Here is an 18,019-nt window from a genome sequence, read left to right as displayed (position 1 = left end):
AATGACTGTTTCTAAACACATATAAATTAACTTGGTAATAATGTCAAGTCTTACCTTACAGTACATTTTAAATGATTGTTTTAATTTTTTGTCATGCTTTTAAAAAAGTACACGTATGTTGATGTGTTGACTAACATATAAAGAACATATAAAGTGCTTTTTTTTTTTTATATTACATTTAAAGTTAGTATATTATAAATGATATATATTTTAAATGTTAATATACATTCCTTTAGTTACCATAAATGCTTGTCAATACATTTGGTGGAACAGTTTCACAATTTTTCAAAGACAATCCTACTTGAATCCTTAAATCCTACTTGAGTGGATCAAAAACAAACTCTTTTAACAAATTCAACTAATTAAGTAAGTATGCCAAAGTGTACTTCTTTTTCTCAAGGGTCATCATACTTTTTATTTATTTATTTATTTAATATGTTTTCCATCTGTGCTCCACTTCTGGTTCTGAAAGTTACCATATGTTTTTATTGTAATCAAAAGATCAGGGGAAATATTTATTTCCCAAGATTTATCCTCTTTAAATTGTACTCTTGAACAATTTGTGTGCATTTTTTACAGGTTCCCCTTTGGGTGGTCTGGCTGGACTGGAGTATTTACCCCACCGTGTTAAGAAGAAAATGAAGAGCAATACACGAGCACGCAGAGAGACATATGAGGATGAGATCTTTAACATCGAGGTTCTGTTGGGGGTGGACTGCTCTGTAGTGATGTTTCACGGCAGAGAGCACATCCAGAAGTACCTCCTGACCCTCATGAATATTGTAAGTTCCCCCAACCCCATTAAAAGAATTTACTCTAAACTTCATATAAATATTTGTACATTTTAATCATGTTGACCTGTTGTTGGAGATGGCAGCTAATGGTTCTGAGATGACCCCCATGCCCTTTCATCATACGCAAGGCACAAGTTTGCCCCACACTCTTAAATAAAGGTCCTTTATTAGCTTCTATAAAGAACCTTTAACATCAATGGAATCTTTGCATTGTACAAAATGTTCTTTTTAGAGCAAAAGGGTTCTGAAGATTTAAAAGTTCTTCACACTAAATTTGTTAAAATTTGTTCTTTTAAGAACTGTTCACAGTAAGGTTCTTTAGGAAACCCAAAATGGTTCTTCCATTTCATTCTTGCGAAAAAAAAACAAAAACAAAAAAAAACCTATTGCAACCTTTATTATTAAAGGGATAGTTTACCCCAAAATGATGCACACTATCATTGTTATATTGTTAGTATTATATTGTTAGTGCCGAGATTCTTCATGTCAGTGAATGAATATATCTCCGTAGCTACTAGTTGTGTTCCCTAATGGTCTGGTGGTTGAACTTTTGTTAGGCGTGCGATAGGTTCTGGGTTCAAATCCGCTCTTGTATAGTTTTTTCTTTTCTTTCTTTTTTTCTCATTAAAATTAAAGATGTTCAACAGTGATTGTATATCAAGAGCAGGGACACATTTGTGCGCATTTTGTTTTGTGATTTCACTGAAAAGAATAGAGAGTCTCTGCAACGGCATTAAGAGGTTTGAAGTGCTCATGAAGACTGTACACAAGCCAAAAGAGAACGTTCCGCCATTAACATTGGCAAAGAACACTCAGCATGATTTCAAAAACAACACATACTAGTGCCAGATTGCCTCTTATTTAACACAAACGAACATTAACTGGATATGTTTCATTTGCATTAGGTATATCCATGCAGCGAGACATTTAAAAAAAGTGGTCAATATCAACCCTGGCAAAAAGTTTCCCACCCGCAAATTACGCTTATGCGTACCATTGATTTTCATAATATTTTTTTCCATACTATGGAAGTCAATGGGGCCCATCAACTATTTAGTTACCCATATTCTTCAAAATATCTTCTTTTATGTTCACCAGAAGAAAGAAATTCATACAGGTTTGGAACAACTTGACAGTGAGTTCAGGAAAAGTGTTCTTCTACTTCAAATTACTTTTTATAAAAGACATTAACTAAATTGCTAAATTATGTGTTAGCTAAATAATGAGTAATTTACCTCAGGAACTTTTCGGTTCTGCATCTTATGTAAACAAATCAACACTTATCCAAATATCTCCCTCAATGTCACTTTTCAGACAGCATCATTGTTATATCCAATGATGATTATATCAGACAGACATTCAAATGAATTTCTTCAAACTCAAAGATTGAAATTAGCATTACTGTACACAATGCTTAGATGTCAGAGGTTCAGCCAAACTTCCATCCATTTCCCTGACAACTGCTCTAAGTCAAGAAAATGACATCTACATCCCTGACAAAAAAAAATAAAAAAAAATAAAACTAACCATAGAAGAAAAACATTTGCTCTAGTGTCTGTTATAGTGCCTCTTGTGGCAGTGTACAAAATGCAATGCATATTTGCTTTGCTTTATAAACTGCGGTTTGACATTTTGAAATGCAACAACACACAAAATTGAATTTGCAAAGCAAGAAAAGTTTCATTCTTGTACTTGTAAAGTAAGTTTTGGGCATAAAAGTGACTTGCTACCAGTTCCTAAGGTCTTGCAACTTATGTTCCAGAGTTCCTCTGCCCTCGTAATTCTCTCATTCACAGTTCATTTTTGTTTGCATGGTGGTTCCGTTGCTAAGCAGAAGACAAGCTCCAATGGTAGACCTTGCTGCATTATTAATTAAGTCCTAATGATTTTCTGACACTTTGGCCTCTTTCACGTCAATTAGCTACCTGCCAGCTACAAGCAGAGATCTGGACTAATAAAATACTGACAGGGTCCTGGAAAGGGCCAGAGACAGTCAGCGCTAATGAGAGACTTGCTGCTAAGGTGATTAGTATGGTGAGTGTGTGGGGGAGAGAAGAGAATAAAAACGAGAGAGTATGCTGATATTAGTCATTAATGTGCCAGGTTACATAGCTGTCATTACTGAGTGCCTGAGTATACACATGGTTTTAGGTGGGAATAGGGGTTGCCTGGCACTTTTCTTAGAGACTGATATTTCAACCATGCTTAGCAACAATGATAATGAATTGTTACTTTAACAACTAGGAAAAAGGAAAAATCTCTTACCACATTATAAATATGTAATAATTGTAAATAAATATATATATAAATATATATATATATATATATATATATATATATATATATATATATATATATATATATATATATATATATATAAATATATAATAAGGAGGGGGGGGGGGCTACTCTAATGTAAACATCCTTTATTGATATGAAAATACCCCAAACCTCATGAAAATCACATAAAATCATATACTATCTTAATGGTGTGTTTATTAGCTTCATGTTTCATGCGTTTAAACATTTCTCTGGTAAGTGAAAACACAAACAGACAGCGCAAGAAGCCGCCAATGGTCATAAATGAATAGAAATGATAATTCTGTCTAATAAATATTAAACTAGCTTATGTAAATATATCAATATTTTTCCAAGTATGCGCACTTTCGAACTAAAAGCCAGGACACTGTTAATGCAACAAATAAACCACAGCAGACATGACTGAATACAAATGCTTTTGAAAAAAATCACAAGTTACCAATTGATTATTTTCTACTCCTGACATAAATTAAGAAATTTCTGTCACAGCAACCAAATTGTGTCATAAACAGTGAACAAATATCAAACATGGAGTATTTAATCTTTGTAATGAAACAGTTTGTCCAGATCAACTGCAGTTCTCTGGATAAATTCAACTACGCACCCATGTTTCCCTTTGCAGCAACCACGGCTTCACCCCATTATCGTGTTTACCCACCATGTAAAGCACACAATTGTCTTCCGAGGGGGACCACAACCCCCCAAACCCACCACAATTTCTCCCTAGAACGCGATTGCAATTACTACCGCAGGCGGAAACGGAACGCGATCACGATTAGTACCACGGGGGATGTGATCACGGGGCCCCCTGCCAGAGATTTGCTTAGGGCCCCCAATAATGTAAACGCCCCTGTATCACCCAAAACCACTTTCGTTTTTTATATCTTTTCAGGTGAAAAATGACACGTAAAGACATTCTGACTCAAAGTTTGTTAGTGGCGGTGTGAACAAAATTATAAATCCAACGGCCAACTTGATTGTCTGTGTTTGTTGGCGTCTGTCTGTGCGGTGGGAATTGGCGTTAAAACCCACAGTTTGGTTACTCTAAAACCGTTAATTTTTCATCATTCATTCTTGACATTCTAGGCGTTTTTCAGTATGTCATTAAATTGCTTTTACATTTAATTTGATATCTTTTACATTAAAGTCAGCATGCAATGAAAGTTGCTGTTGTCTTTTCTTCCATATTATGAGATATATCCAGGTGAAATGGCTTCTCAAAAAAGAAAAAAATGTAGGGAGGGACTTGATTTTGTCCATTGGGAATTGATTGGATGGTTGTGGTTTGCTATTGCTGTAATCACATGTAAGTGACAGGTTGTCCCGCCTAAGTCATTAGAGAAGAGATGTCCCTGCAGGTTTCTGTCACAGCAACCAAATTTGATCATAAACAGTGAACAAATATCAAAGCTGGATTATTTAATTTTTCTAATGAAACAGTTTGTCCAGATCAACTGTAGTTCTCTGCATAAATTCAACTACACGCCCATGTTTCCCTTTGCAGCCACCACGGCTTCACCCCAGTATCATGCTTCCCCACCATGTAAAGCACGCAATTGCATGAAGCCCCGCGTGCTTGGGGGGCCCCCACGATTTCTCTAGAGCAGAACCACAACCACCCCAAACCCCCCACGATTTCTCCCCGGAACGCGATTGCGATTACTACCGCGGGGGGAAACGGAACACGATCACGATTAGTACCACGCGGAACGCGATCACGGGGCCCCCTCACAAAGATTTGCTAAGGGCCCCTAATCACATAAACACGCCCCTGTTTCACCCACAGCCTCTTTCATTTTGTGTGCCCTCTTTTCAGGCAAAAAATTACACATAAAGACATTCTGACTCAAAGTTTGTCAGTGGCGGTGTGAACAAGACAGTTATGTTTCATGAAATTATAAATCCAACGGCCAACTTGATTGTCTGTGTTTGTTGGCGTCTGTCTGTGCGGTGGGAATTGGCGTTAAAACCCACAGTTTGGTTACTCTAAAACCTTCAATTTTTCATCATTCATTCTTGACATTCTAAGAGTTTTTCAGTATATCAATAAATTGCTTTTACATTTAATTCGATATCTTTTACATTAAAGTCAGCATGCAATGAAAGTTGCTGTTGTCTTTTCTTCCATATTATGAGATATATCTAGGTGAAATGGCTTCTCAGAAAATAAAAAATGTAGGGAGGGACTTCAGAGTCATCAGAGAATAGAAGTAATGTCTCTGCAGGTGTTATTTTGTTTAAAGATTATGTGCCATGTGATTTATTTTTTAATGATGTGCACAGATAAATCATTTATAATAAATGTTGCAATATTCCATTAAAAAAAAAAGAATGTCAATTTTGATTTCATGGTGACTTTAAAATATCAAAAGATTTTTCTGTCTATTTTATCTATATATGTGAATACATATACCCATAAATCAGATTTACTGTATGATCATATATTCCTCCTACAGTAACAGTCGTTTCTGGAGCCATCTGTGATTATGTGAAAACATACTCATCTAAAGTTTAATTTCATTGAGAAAAAAAACAAAAAAAACAAGTGGTGTTATATAAGGAATAGGCATCTAATTGTATCTGTATGCATTCTGGTGGAGGGTTGAAGCGTTCTAGTGGAAACTATAGCTAGCTCAATGTCTGTTCTCCATAATCAGACTCAGATTTTTAAACAGCCTCTAGTCGAGCTGTCATCCATCTGTCACAGTCATATGTATGAGTGTGTGTGTGGTTTAGTGCTTCATTCGTTTTCTTTCTCACACACCCTGGTCCTTTAGCCAGAGCTCAACGCCTCCTTACAGATTTCTTCCCAGGTTGCCCCAGGGCATTGTGTAAATGAGTGGAAAGAAGTCAGGTGTGAGCATGGTGAAGCGGTTTCTCTTCTTCAGGACCATGTAATGCTGAAATCGAACTGTATAAATTGCATTCACTGGTGATATAAAATCCATGTTCTTTTATGAAGGTATGCAGATATGCAGGGGTAGCTTCTCTTACATTTGCTTTTAATAAACCAATCATTCAGAATTGCATCTGAACTTTTTTCCCCTTTGAGGTCCCCTGAGGTTCCCTGGATGTCTATTTTACTTTTACTTTTTATGACTTTTTAACATTTTTTTTTTTTTTTTTTTTTCATTCAAATATCTCTGGCTAAAAAATCTGAATGAACACATACAATAAGCATAACGCTTCTACAGATATACATATACACATACCTAAACACATCTACTAAATTATGACTCAGGGTTCAGGGTTCACCTTTAAAACCTTCTCAGGGTGACTGTAAGGGTAAGTGCTGTGCATTTTTCAGCTTACAGGCAGTAAACTCTGCTTTTGCCTGTTAAACTGTGTAACTTCTCAAATTGCCTCTGGCTCTGTGACAGTTTTTCCTGCCTACATAATTTCCGTAGCCCTGTTATTGCCCAGACGAATTACACATCCATTCATCACGTCTAGGCTGTCTCTAGTAAGGCTGTGTTTGTGTTACCTTTCTTCTTGTTTATCCTTTATGTTCTTCTTATGAATTGTTCCACAGGTAAATGAAATTTATCAGGACAGCTCCCTGGGTGCCCATATTAATGTTGTCCTGGTTAGAATCATGATGCTCTGCTCCTCCAAGGTAAGACGGCATCAGCCAGCTTCCTTCTGAAACTTTTTTGGATGACTTTGGTTGTATCAACAGCACTTCAAAGTACAAAAAATATATTAACTATGAAAAATATAAGAATCCAGCGTACTCGACTCCAGTAGCTGTCCTACAGAGACTGTATTGAAGTATATCCTGTTATCGCAATCCAAAGCAAAGTCTCACCACTGTAGCTGAAGAAGTTTGTTTTAAAGTTAGGCTTTTGAAATTATTTTGTAGTGTCTGGAGTCTGGACAATGGCCTGGATGCCAAAGAACATTTAAAGCTTAAAATGAGAAAATTGTGTACACTGTGAAAAAAAGAAAAGAAAAAGAAAGAAAAAGAAATCAGCATACAAAACTCAAAAAGTGACTCAAAAGACTTTGATTTGTCTTTATTTTATCTTGTATTCTAAGACGGTTTCTAGATTTCTAAAACTAAATTATTTCAGTTGACAGCAGGAGCGCTTCAGTACCCTCTCCATCACAAAAGTGTGCCCATATTTTAATACTCTTTTTGATTTATTTTTGGATATAAATTGATAGAAATCATCTTTTCCTACAATACACAACCTTTACCTGTCGTTCACGAGCTGTGCACACAATAAAGAGCTGCTTTATCTTTGACAAACAATAGTTGACATTTGCAAGATTTGTTTACTACAATGGATTGTAGGTAAATATCCACCTCATCCAATGTTTTTGTTTTGTTTTTTGTTTTATAAAGTATACCGTTACACAGTGAGAAACCGCTGAACCATTTCAGACCTTTTTGCAAACCCATTTGACAAATGAAATCAAAAGAGTGATTAATTCACGAATCTGGCATTCTACGGTGGCCGAGAAAGCTCAAAGCGCTACAACTGAAGAAAACACATGCAAATAGAAAAAAACACCAGCAAATTAAGAAGACATCAACATCAGTTTGGCCAGACATGTGCTGCAAATACTCACAATGCAACCAAATATAGAAACACTGCAAATACTCACAACTCAACCAAATAAAAAAATGTACCTGAAATACTTACAACGCAACCAAATACAGAAACGCGCTGCAAACACTCACAACGCAATCAAATATAGAAACACATTGCAAATACTCACAATGCAACCAAATGCAGAAAGGTGCTGCAAATACTCACAACGCAACCAAATACAGAAACGTGCTGCAAATACACTGCAAATACTCACAACGCAACCAAATACAGAAACATGCTGCAAATACACTGCAAATACTCACAACGCAACCAAATACAGAAACGCGCTGCAAATACACTGCAAATACTCACAACACATCCAAATACAGAAACATGCTGCAAATACACTGCAAATACTCACAACACATCCAAATACAGAAACGTGCTGCAAATACTCGCACTGCAACAAAATACAGAAAGGTGCTGCAAATACGCTGCAAATTATTACAACGCAATGAAATACAGAAACGCACGGCAAATACTCACAACGCAACCAAATACAGAAACGTGCTGCAAATACACTGCAAATACTCACAACGCAACCAAATACAGAAACATGCTGCAAATACACTGCAAATACTCACAACGCAACCAAATACAGAAACGTGCTGCAAATACACTGCAAATACTCACAACACATCCAAATACAGAAACGTGCTGCAAATACACTGCAAATACTCACAACACATCCAAATACAGAAACATGCTGCAAATACTTGCACTGCAACAAAATACAGAAAGGTGCTGCAAATACGCTGCAAATACTCACAACGCAATGAAATACAGAAACGCACGGCAAATACTCACAACGCAACCAAATACAGAAACGTGCTGCAAATACACTGCAAATACTCACAACACATCCAAATACAGAAACGTGCTGCAAATACACTGCAAATACTCACAACACAACCAAATACAGAAACGTGCTGCAAATACACTGCAAATACTCACAACGCAACCAAATACAGAAACGTGCTGCAAATACACTGCAAATACTCACAACACATCCAAATACAGAAACGTGCTGCAAATACTCGCACTGCAACAAAATACAGAAAGGTGCTGCAAATACGCTGCAAATACTCACAACGCAATGAAATACAGAAACGCACGGCAAATACTTACAACGCAACCGAAAACAGAAAAGCATCACAAAAATTCACAATGCAACCAAATACAGAATTGCACTGCAATTACTCACAACGCAACCAAATACAGAAATATGGCAAGAAACGTCTCGGTTACAAAGGTAAGCCTCGTTCCCTGAAGGAGGGAACGGAGACGTACGTCAGACAGACCGACGAATAGGAATCTCGCCAGAGAAGCCAATCTACTTCGAGTGTAACTAAACGAGCCAATGCACATTGGCATGCAATCATCTGCATCAGCTGCTCACCTCGCAGCGCGGGTATATAATGAGCAGCAGGTGCGTTGCATCTTCAGGTTTTCGCTGAGGAGCCGAACCAAGCAGGCGGCAGCACAGCAGGACAACAACTGTGGCGACGGGACGTACGTCTCCGTTCCCTCCTTCAGGGAATGAGGGTTACCTTTGTAACCGAGACGTTCCCATTCAGTCGGTCACGTTCGACGTACGTCGGACAGACCGACGAATAGGAATCCCTACCAAAGCGCCACAGGAGCTGCCCTCCTCCAGCGCTCTGTTGTAAGCCACCTGAAACCCCTTGCCTGCGGACGGTGGGACAGGGCTAACACACAGAGAGGGTCGATCACTGTTGTTCCAAAACCCATTCAGTGAGACTATTGGATAACGCTGGGAAAGCGTAACCTTCGTTTGAAGGAACGCTGCGGAAGCCACATCCTTCCCCGAAGGAGTTATGTGGAGAAGTACATATGGACTAACCCTGTAGGGCTGTGCTACATATGGAAGAACTGGGGTGACTCCAACTCGATAGAGATGGGTTCTCCCAGAGGGAAAGACACGGGCTTCGTTTAAGAGCAGCCGTGGAAAAAGCCATATGGGATCCCCGTAGGGTCACACATATGGAACCCAGCCTAAATCCGGTTCTCAAGGATACAACGGAGTATAGGCCTGGCGCCAGACGCTCCGCCACGTCGGCTGCCGAAGGGTAACCGGAGGACTCAACAGGGTCTGCCCGTAGGGACTCTCTGGAGAATAGAACGAGCATGTAGCGCAGCAAGCCGACACTAAGCCGGGGCCTCTCCGTGCCTCTGACCTGAGGCGAGAACACGGGAGGAGACCGGCTCGACACGAAGGCTATAGTATCTAGCGAACGTGTTAGGTGTCGCCCAGCGCGCAGCTCTACAAATGTCTGTTAGCGAGGCGCCACGAGCCAGCGCCCAGGAGGATGCCACACCTCTCGTGGAGTGAGCATGCAACCTGAGCGGGCAGGGCACGCCCTGAGCTTGGTAAGCCAGGGCGATGGCATCCACTATCCAGTGGGCCATCCTCTGCTTGGAGACAGCCTTTCCCTTCTGCTGGCCTCCGTAACAGACAAAGAGCTGGTCTGAGGTCCTGAAGCTTCGAGTTCTGTCTATGTACAGTCGCAAGGCGCGAACTGGACAGAGCAAAGCCAGGGCTGGGTCTGCCTCCTCCGAGGGCAGCGCTTGCAGGCTCACTACCTGATCCCTGAAGGGAGTGGTAGGAACCTTGGGCACATAGCCAGGCCGGGGTCTTAGTACCACATGGCTATCACCCGGCCCGAACTCTAGGCACGATTCGTCGACCGAAAATGACTGCAGGTCCCCTACCCTCTTGACGGAGGCCAATGCCACCAGCAGCAAAGTCTTCATAGACAGAATCTTTAAGTCTGCTGACAGCAAAGGCTCAAAAGGAGCAATCTGAAGTGCTCTGAGCACCAGAGTAAGGTCCCAAGAGGGTATGGAGGGGGGACGAGGAGGATTTAACCGTCTCGCCCCCCTAAGGAACCTGACGACCAGGTAGTGCTGACCAACAGATTTGCCATCTATGTGGTCGTGGTAAGCGGAGATAGCAGCAGAATGGACTTTGAGGGTGGAGGGGGACAGCCTACGCTCCAACCCCTGCTGCAAGAAGGAAAGCACGACACCAATCGAGCATCTTCGGGGGTCTTCCCGGCGAGAAGAGCACCACTCGACGAACAGGTTCCACTTCGAGGCGTAAGCACGTCTCGTAGACAGTGCGCGAGCCGAAGTGATGGTGTTAAGTACCTCGGGGGGTAAGTCACCTAGAACCTCCGCGTCCCGTCCAGGGACCAGACATGGAGTTTCCAGAGGTCTGGACGCGGGTGCCAAAGAGTGCCCCGTCTCTGAGAAAGAAGGTCGTTCCTCAGAGGAATGGGCCAGGGAGGGGCTGTCGCGAGGAGTGAGAGTTCTGGGAACCAGGTCTGGTTGGGCCAGTAAGGCGCAATCAGCAAGACCTGCTCCTCGTCCTCCACGGAGCCGCTTAGCCGGAGGCTGCTGCTGCTGGGGCGCGGGAGCAGGGGCGGCCGCAGGGGGGCGCCCTCGGCGACGAGCAGTCTGAGGTGCTGCGGGCGGTGGTGGAGCAGCAGCTGACCGCCCCGGCAGGATATGACTGATGGCCTCAGACTGCTTCTGTACAGTCGAGAACTGTTGGGCAAAGTTCTCGACCGCGTCGCCGAAGAGGCTGGTCTGGGACACGGGGGAATTAAGAAACCTGACCTTGTCGGTATCCCTCATGTCCGCGAGACACAGCCAGAGATGGCGCTCCTGGACCACAAGTGTGGACATCGCACGACCCACTGACCGCGCCGTAACCTTCATCGCACGAAGCGCGAGGTCCGTCGCGGCACGAAGTTCCTGAAGAACTTGTGGGTCATGACCACCCTCGTGCAGATCCCTCAGTGCCTTGGCCTGATGGACCTGCAACAACGCCATAGCGTGTAGGGCAGAGGCAGCTTCCCCACAGGCCTGGTAAGCCTTGCCGGTAAGATCCGACGAGTGCTTACAGGCCCGGGAAGGGAGAGACGGCTCCCTCCGCCAGGTGGAGTTAGGGCACAGTTGCATAGCAACGGCCCGTTCCACAGGGGGTATGCGCGTATAACCCTTCGCTGCCCCGCCGTCAAGGGTGGTGAGGGAGGAGGACCCACCGACACGGTTTCGGGCAGTAAAAGGTGCCGTCCACGTGCCAGTGAGCTCTTCATGCACCTCCGGGAAGAAAGGCACTGGGGTGGGGGGCTGAGAACCAGCCCTTGCCACCCCGAGATACCAATCGTCCAACCTCGAGGGTTCGGGACATGGTGGAGGATTCCACACGAGCCCGACCCTGTTGGCGGCCCGCGAAAGCATAGCCATCATTTCCGGGTCTGAGTCGGGCACAGTTGTCACTCCCGAGGGAGGCAGCTGCGCCGAATCGTCATCCGCGGAAGTATCAGGCTCACCCTCCGATGCAGCGATCAACATCCGGTCATCCTGGGGAGCTCCGAAGGATACGGATGGTACACACCTCTGAGGTGGTCCACCTCGCTCCCCCGGCAGCTCTACTGGCTGCGGAGTGCAGGAGGGATGAGGGTTCCTAGGGGGTTGGTTCCCCGAAGGAAGCGCGCTCACCGTGATCCTCAGGTCACCAGTGCCGCTGCCCGAAGCAACCCTCTGAGGAGGATTGGAACGAGGCAATGGCACCGGGACTCCGCCCCTTTGCAGGAACTGGAGTCTAGACCGCAACTCCGCGACGGTCATCATCCCACAATGGGTACATGACTCGTCCACAAACGCCGCCTCAGCGTGCCTTAAGCCCAAGCACGCGATACAGCGTTGGTGACCATCCCGGGGCGCCAGGTAACGACCGCATCCAGCAGCACACAAGTAGAACGACATCTTTAAAAACACGCGAACTACTCGTGTAAGCTCTTTCAAGGACTGACTCTTTTAGGTGCTGAAGCACGCAGGGGAATAGCCGCTGCAGCACAGACAGGGAATGTGCAGCCTGTCGTGTGCACTCTCTTTGCAGACGCTGCTCTTACCAGCTGTGAGAACAGCTTTTTAGCGCTCTTAAAGCGCACCGTCACCAGCCGTGAAAACGGCCTTCACGCTGATACACAGCTTAATTTGCTCAAATAAAAAAGGCAAAACACAAAGCAAAGAAGAAAAAATCGGCCCCGCTGCTGTGCTGTTCCTCCTGCACCGGACGAGAAGAGCAGTCAGAGAGAGAGCTGGCTCGTTGAAGTCCGTTCTTCAAACACTCGCTCGTAGAAACCACCGTGTTTGCAGTAGTTCGGCTCCTAAACGAAAAGCTGAAGATGCAACGCACCTGCTGCTCATTATATACCCGCGCTGCGAGGTGAGCAGCTGATGTAGATGATTGCATGCCAATGTGCATTGGCTCGTTTCGTTACACTCGAAGTAGATTGGCTTCTCTGGCGAGATTCCTATTCGTCGGTCTGTCCGACGTACGTCGAACGTGACCGACTGAATGGGAACAAGCTGTAAATACTCACAACGCAACCAAATACAGAAACGCGCTGCAAATACTCACAACGCAACCGAAAACAGAAAAGCACCACAAAAACTCACAATGCAACCAACCAAATACAGAAACATGCTCACGTACTCACAACGCAACCACATTCAGAAATGGACTGTAAATAGCATGTAAATATTTCAAGGGGACCCCAATAAGGGATGAACCTGGCCGAGACCACTTTTGTTCACAACTGCACAATTGTTCACTATCTCACCTGAAAGGTGAGTTTTTTGTTTATCGAAATATCATGATCGTATGTACATTCGGAGTATTTGCAGCGTGTTACTGTATTTGGTTGTGTTGTAAGTATTTGTCAAACTGATGAAGATGTTTTCTTAATTTGCTGATGTTTTTCTATTTGCATGGTTTTTTCTTCAGTTGCATCACTTTGAGCTCTCTCGGCCACCGTACATCTCTGATTCTACACAAGTAATAGAAAACACACAACATGATTGCTAAAATATTATCAGGGTTGATGATTCTCAGGTCGGTACTCTAATCTCCATTGACACATAAGAATGTACAAGTAATATTTACTGGGGCACAGCGGTATTTCCCTGGAACTCATGCCCCAGTAAAAAGGGTCTAGCAACATTCCTGTTTGACAATGTTGTACAGTATGAACTTGTGATTTGTGTTGGTTTTGTCAGTCCATGGGTTTGATTGAGCTGGGCAACGCCTCTCAGAGTCTGGAGAACGTCTGTCGCTGGGCCTTCCTGCAGCAGAAAGAGGACAAGAATGACGCAGAATACCACGATCATGCCATTTTCCTCACCAGGCAGGAGTTTGGGCCCACTGGCATGCAGGGTAATACTTTTGACATACACTTACATGAAAACATAACATGATGCATCATGTACATCACAAATCTCAGATTTGCAGACCAATTAAAATTCATGTAATGGGGAGAGTTACATTAAGTTATTTTCAGCAAGACATGCCGATTTGGGGTAGCAAAAACAACAGACTGTTGAAAACAAAAATAACGTAATGTGAAGTGTTATGTGACTATGCAAATACTTGCATACTTTTCTACTGTTTTATCTTCCCTTTCTTTGCAGGTTATGCTCCTGTGACTGGAATGTGTCACCCTGTGAGAAGTTGCACTCTGAACCATGAGGATGGCTTCTCCTCTGCTTTTGTTGTGGCCCATGAGACAGGACATGTGTGAGAAAAGCTTGATCAGAACTTCTGTCATAATTTGCCACCACCAACCGATGTTGGAGAAGCTAATATGAAAGTGTCAAGCCCCAAGTTACTCATAATTTAAAGCACTAGTTAGATACAATTCAAGCCACAAATAAGAGTTAGTTACATTGAAGCTATTGGGGGGATGGCAATATCTTTGAATATCAGACTATTTTCTTTTAAGTCACAGAAGTATTTATCTGGGACAAAAATAAGCAATAAAACTAGAAATTGCAATAATTTATATTTCTAAATATTGAATATATATATATATATATATACAGGGATGCACCACTATTAATACTTGTATTGGACCAATTGGTTTGATTATTGGACCGCATTGGTTTCTCCACCCCATATTTGAGAAGAAAAAAAAATGCATTGAAATACAGGTATCAGTAATCGGTATCGGTAAGTACCAAAATATTGGTATTGTACTTGTTCTGGAAAAAATGGTATCGGTGCATCCCTGATATTTTAATACATTAGTATTACATATGTACATTCTCTCATCCACATTTCCTTTAAGTACAAAAGATGACTGTATAGACTGAGTGATATTCGATTTTTATATATTAAGACTGGGGATGGAGCATGATGGCCAGGCGAATGAGTGTGGGGATGAGGTTCCCATGGGCAGTATCATGGCTCCTCTGGTTCAAGCAGCCTTCCACCGCTTTCACTGGTCCCGATGCAGTCAGCAGGAGCTCAGGCGATACCTCAAGTGAGTTACTGTGTTTTGGTAGCTTCCTGCTTTATATCATATGAATATGTTCTATATCCTGTTCATTGATTGTAAATCCTAAAATAGTGTTGTTACTCATGCAGCACGTATGACTGTCTTCGTGATGACCCTTTTGATCATGAGTGGCCAACTCTGCCCCAGCTGCCTGGTCTGCATTACTCTATGAATGAACAGTGCCGCTTTGACTTTGGCATGGGCTACATGATGTGCACTGCGGTGAGTGAAAGAGAGACTTTATCACATCAACCAACCTGACATGCCATCTCCCTCCACATCCAACCACATAAACTAGATAATAGAAAATCTGGCAATGCAGTATATACAGTGAAGTCTAAAAAGTTAAGATAATAAGAGATTATACTGAAAATGTGTTTGAAAATGTGTGCTGAAAATGGGAAGATATCTTTGTTTTTATTTAAACCTTCAAATAATTATAATTGTTTTTTTGTTTTTTTTTTGTTGTTGTTGTTTTTTCAAACTGTGGAAAGCCATGAGATCAAATTAAGAAGGAATATTTAAGTTTCTGTATTATTTCTAATATGACTAATCAAATGTAATCAAAGGACATTGATCATGTAACTCTTTGTACCACTGAAGCACAAGATACTCTTTGGATCATTCTCAAATTATTCTGGAGAACATGATCATCATATTTTACAGTTCAGGTCTTTGTTTGTTTGTTTGTTTGTCTTTTCAAAAATTTTACCTTAAGGTGTACAACTGTTTGTCACTGGGGCAGTAACTTTAAAGGGACAATTTTGTACCTTTTTGTAATATATACCCTTAAGGTATATGGAAGCTTGTTTCCTCCACTAAATAAAAAATTAAAAAGGTAATTGCGACTTTTTAATCTCACAATGACTCTTTTTTTTTTTTTTTTCAGAATTGCGTGCAATTCAGAATAAAGTTAGAAAGTTAGAATTGGGAGATTTAAACTCGCAATTGCAAGTTATGAAATATGAATTACGAGATATAAACTTGCAATTGCGAGATATATAGTCAGAATTGCGTGATATAAAGTCACAATTGCATGTTATTAAGTCAGAATTGAATATAAACTCACAATTTGACTTGCAATTTCGAACTTGTGAGAAAAGTCAGAATTGCGAGATATAAACTTGCAATTGTGAGAAAAAAGTCCAAATTTTGAGATAAAAAGTCAGAATTGCGAGATATAAACTTGCAATTGTGAGAAAAAAAATCAGAATTGTGAGAAAAGTCAGAATTGCAAGAAAAAGTCGTAATTGTGAGAAAAATCAGAATTGCGAGATATAAACTTGCAATTGCGAGAAAAAAGTCAGAATTTTGAGAAATAAACGCAATTTAGAATTTCCAGATAAAAAGTCAGAATTGCGAAAATAAAGTCAGAATTACTTTATATCTTGCAATTCTGACTTTATTTCTCGCAATTGCGAGTTTATATCAGATATCAGCCGCAATTATAATTGAAGTCGCAATTATCTTTTAAATTGTTTTATTCTGTGGCAGAAACAAGCTTCCCTAAGGTAGTACTATGAAATTTTATGGGAAAAAAAGGTACAAAGTTGTCCCTTTAAGGTTACTGCCTCATTAGTTTCAGTCTCAGAAGTCACACCCACAGACTATTGGCTGAACGTCTGATGCATATGGCACACTTAACTGGAAATACCTCAGGATTTTCAAAGTCGTCATCTGATTGGTTGAATTCTATAAGATATCCAGGAGACCTGTGTGTCACGTTCTTTAACGGTCTGCCTGGAAACAAAGATGCAGTGATGCCAAACCCCCTTATGGAAGAAGAACATTGTCGTGTTTACAACTGTGACAATGAGCACTTATCAGGATCAATTAAACACCGGTCTGTTATTGTAGGGACATCAATGTTACATTTTCACGCCCCTAAACATGGCGTGGAACAAAACTAACTGTGATTGGTTGCTTTACATGTTAGTCAGGTGGCCTTTGGGCGGTCTTTGTGGAGTCCAGACCTTTTGCTGTCAGTTTGAAATAGGCTACGCAAGACTACTGCCTCAGTGACAAGCTGTTGTACCCATGAAGGCAAAAGATTTGCACATTTTTTTGTAAACAAGTAAAGGAAAAATAAAAGTTATCTGTCACTTTCTTATTTCCCTGCCACCATACAACCATGTAATCTGTCACAGACTGCATGTATGAATGCGAGCATGACTGTTTCTTTTAGTACAGCACCTACGATCCTTGCAAGCAGCTGTGGTGCAGCCACCCCGAGAACCCTTTCTTCTGCAAGACCAAGAAGGGCCCTCCTATCGACGGGACCAAGTGTGCAACAGAAAAGGTTGGACTTGTAAACCTTCTACTCTACATTACACAAAACCAAAATAACAGATACTACTTTTTATCTTTTACTTTCTTTTCTCTCTCTATTTCTCTAGCACTGTTTTAAGGGTCACTGTATCAAGCTGACACCAGACATTCTTAGGCAGGATGGCCACTGGGGTCAGTGGACCAAGTTTGGTTCCTGTTCTCGGACCTGCGATGGTGGAGTACAGTTCCGCACTCGAGAGTGTAACAACCCAATGTGAGTGTCTTCAGATTGATCTTCCCCTAACATTTCTCCTCTGTTTACTTGAACAACCCTATTCTATGTTGTAGTCCGGCCAATGGGGGGCGCACTTGTTATGGAAACAACTATGAGTTCCAGCTCTGTAACATGGAGGAGTGTGCAAAGGCTCTGGCTGACTTCAGAGAGGAGCAGTGCAAGATGTGGAACCCCCACTTTGAGCATGAAGGCACCAAACACCACTGGCTGCCCTACGAGCACCCTGAACGTGAGTCAAAGCTATTTATCTAGTGTTATTATTTCCCAAATCATTTTCCACTTTTGTTTAGTCTCATTTTACGTAGGTGAAAAAGACATTGGCACGCTCACATGTTATACTTTTCATTTTAATGCTTCCTGATGTCCGCCATGTGT

At 41.9% G+C, this 18,019-nt stretch overlaps 1 protein-coding gene across 1 annotated transcript in view; it reads left to right on the top strand.

Moving 5' to 3' along the window:
- adamts2a (ADAM metallopeptidase with thrombospondin type 1 motif, 2a) overlaps positions 1–18,019 on the top strand; it is a 100,004-nt gene that overhangs the window by 58,199 nt on the left and 23,786 nt on the right. The window contains exons 4-12 of the mRNA XM_067375183.1: positions 580–782; positions 6,646–6,729; positions 13,805–13,961; positions 14,216–14,321; positions 14,923–15,066; positions 15,171–15,303; positions 17,267–17,380; positions 17,478–17,623; positions 17,698–17,873. Coding sequence (XP_067231284.1) covers positions 580–782; positions 6,646–6,729; positions 13,805–13,961; positions 14,216–14,321; positions 14,923–15,066; positions 15,171–15,303; positions 17,267–17,380; positions 17,478–17,623; positions 17,698–17,873 — 1,263 coding nt within the window. The remainder of the gene's footprint in view (positions 1–579; positions 783–6,645; positions 6,730–13,804; positions 13,962–14,215; positions 14,322–14,922; positions 15,067–15,170; positions 15,304–17,266; positions 17,381–17,477; positions 17,624–17,697; positions 17,874–18,019) is intronic.

This window comes from Chanodichthys erythropterus, chromosome 22 (genome assembly GCF_024489055.1).
Source record: "Chanodichthys erythropterus isolate Z2021 chromosome 22, ASM2448905v1, whole genome shotgun sequence".
Lineage (NCBI taxonomy): Eukaryota > Metazoa > Chordata > Actinopteri > Cypriniformes > Xenocyprididae > Chanodichthys > Chanodichthys erythropterus.
The sequence above is the reverse complement of the archived record's forward strand: the minus strand, read 5'-3'. Positions and strand labels throughout refer to the sequence as shown.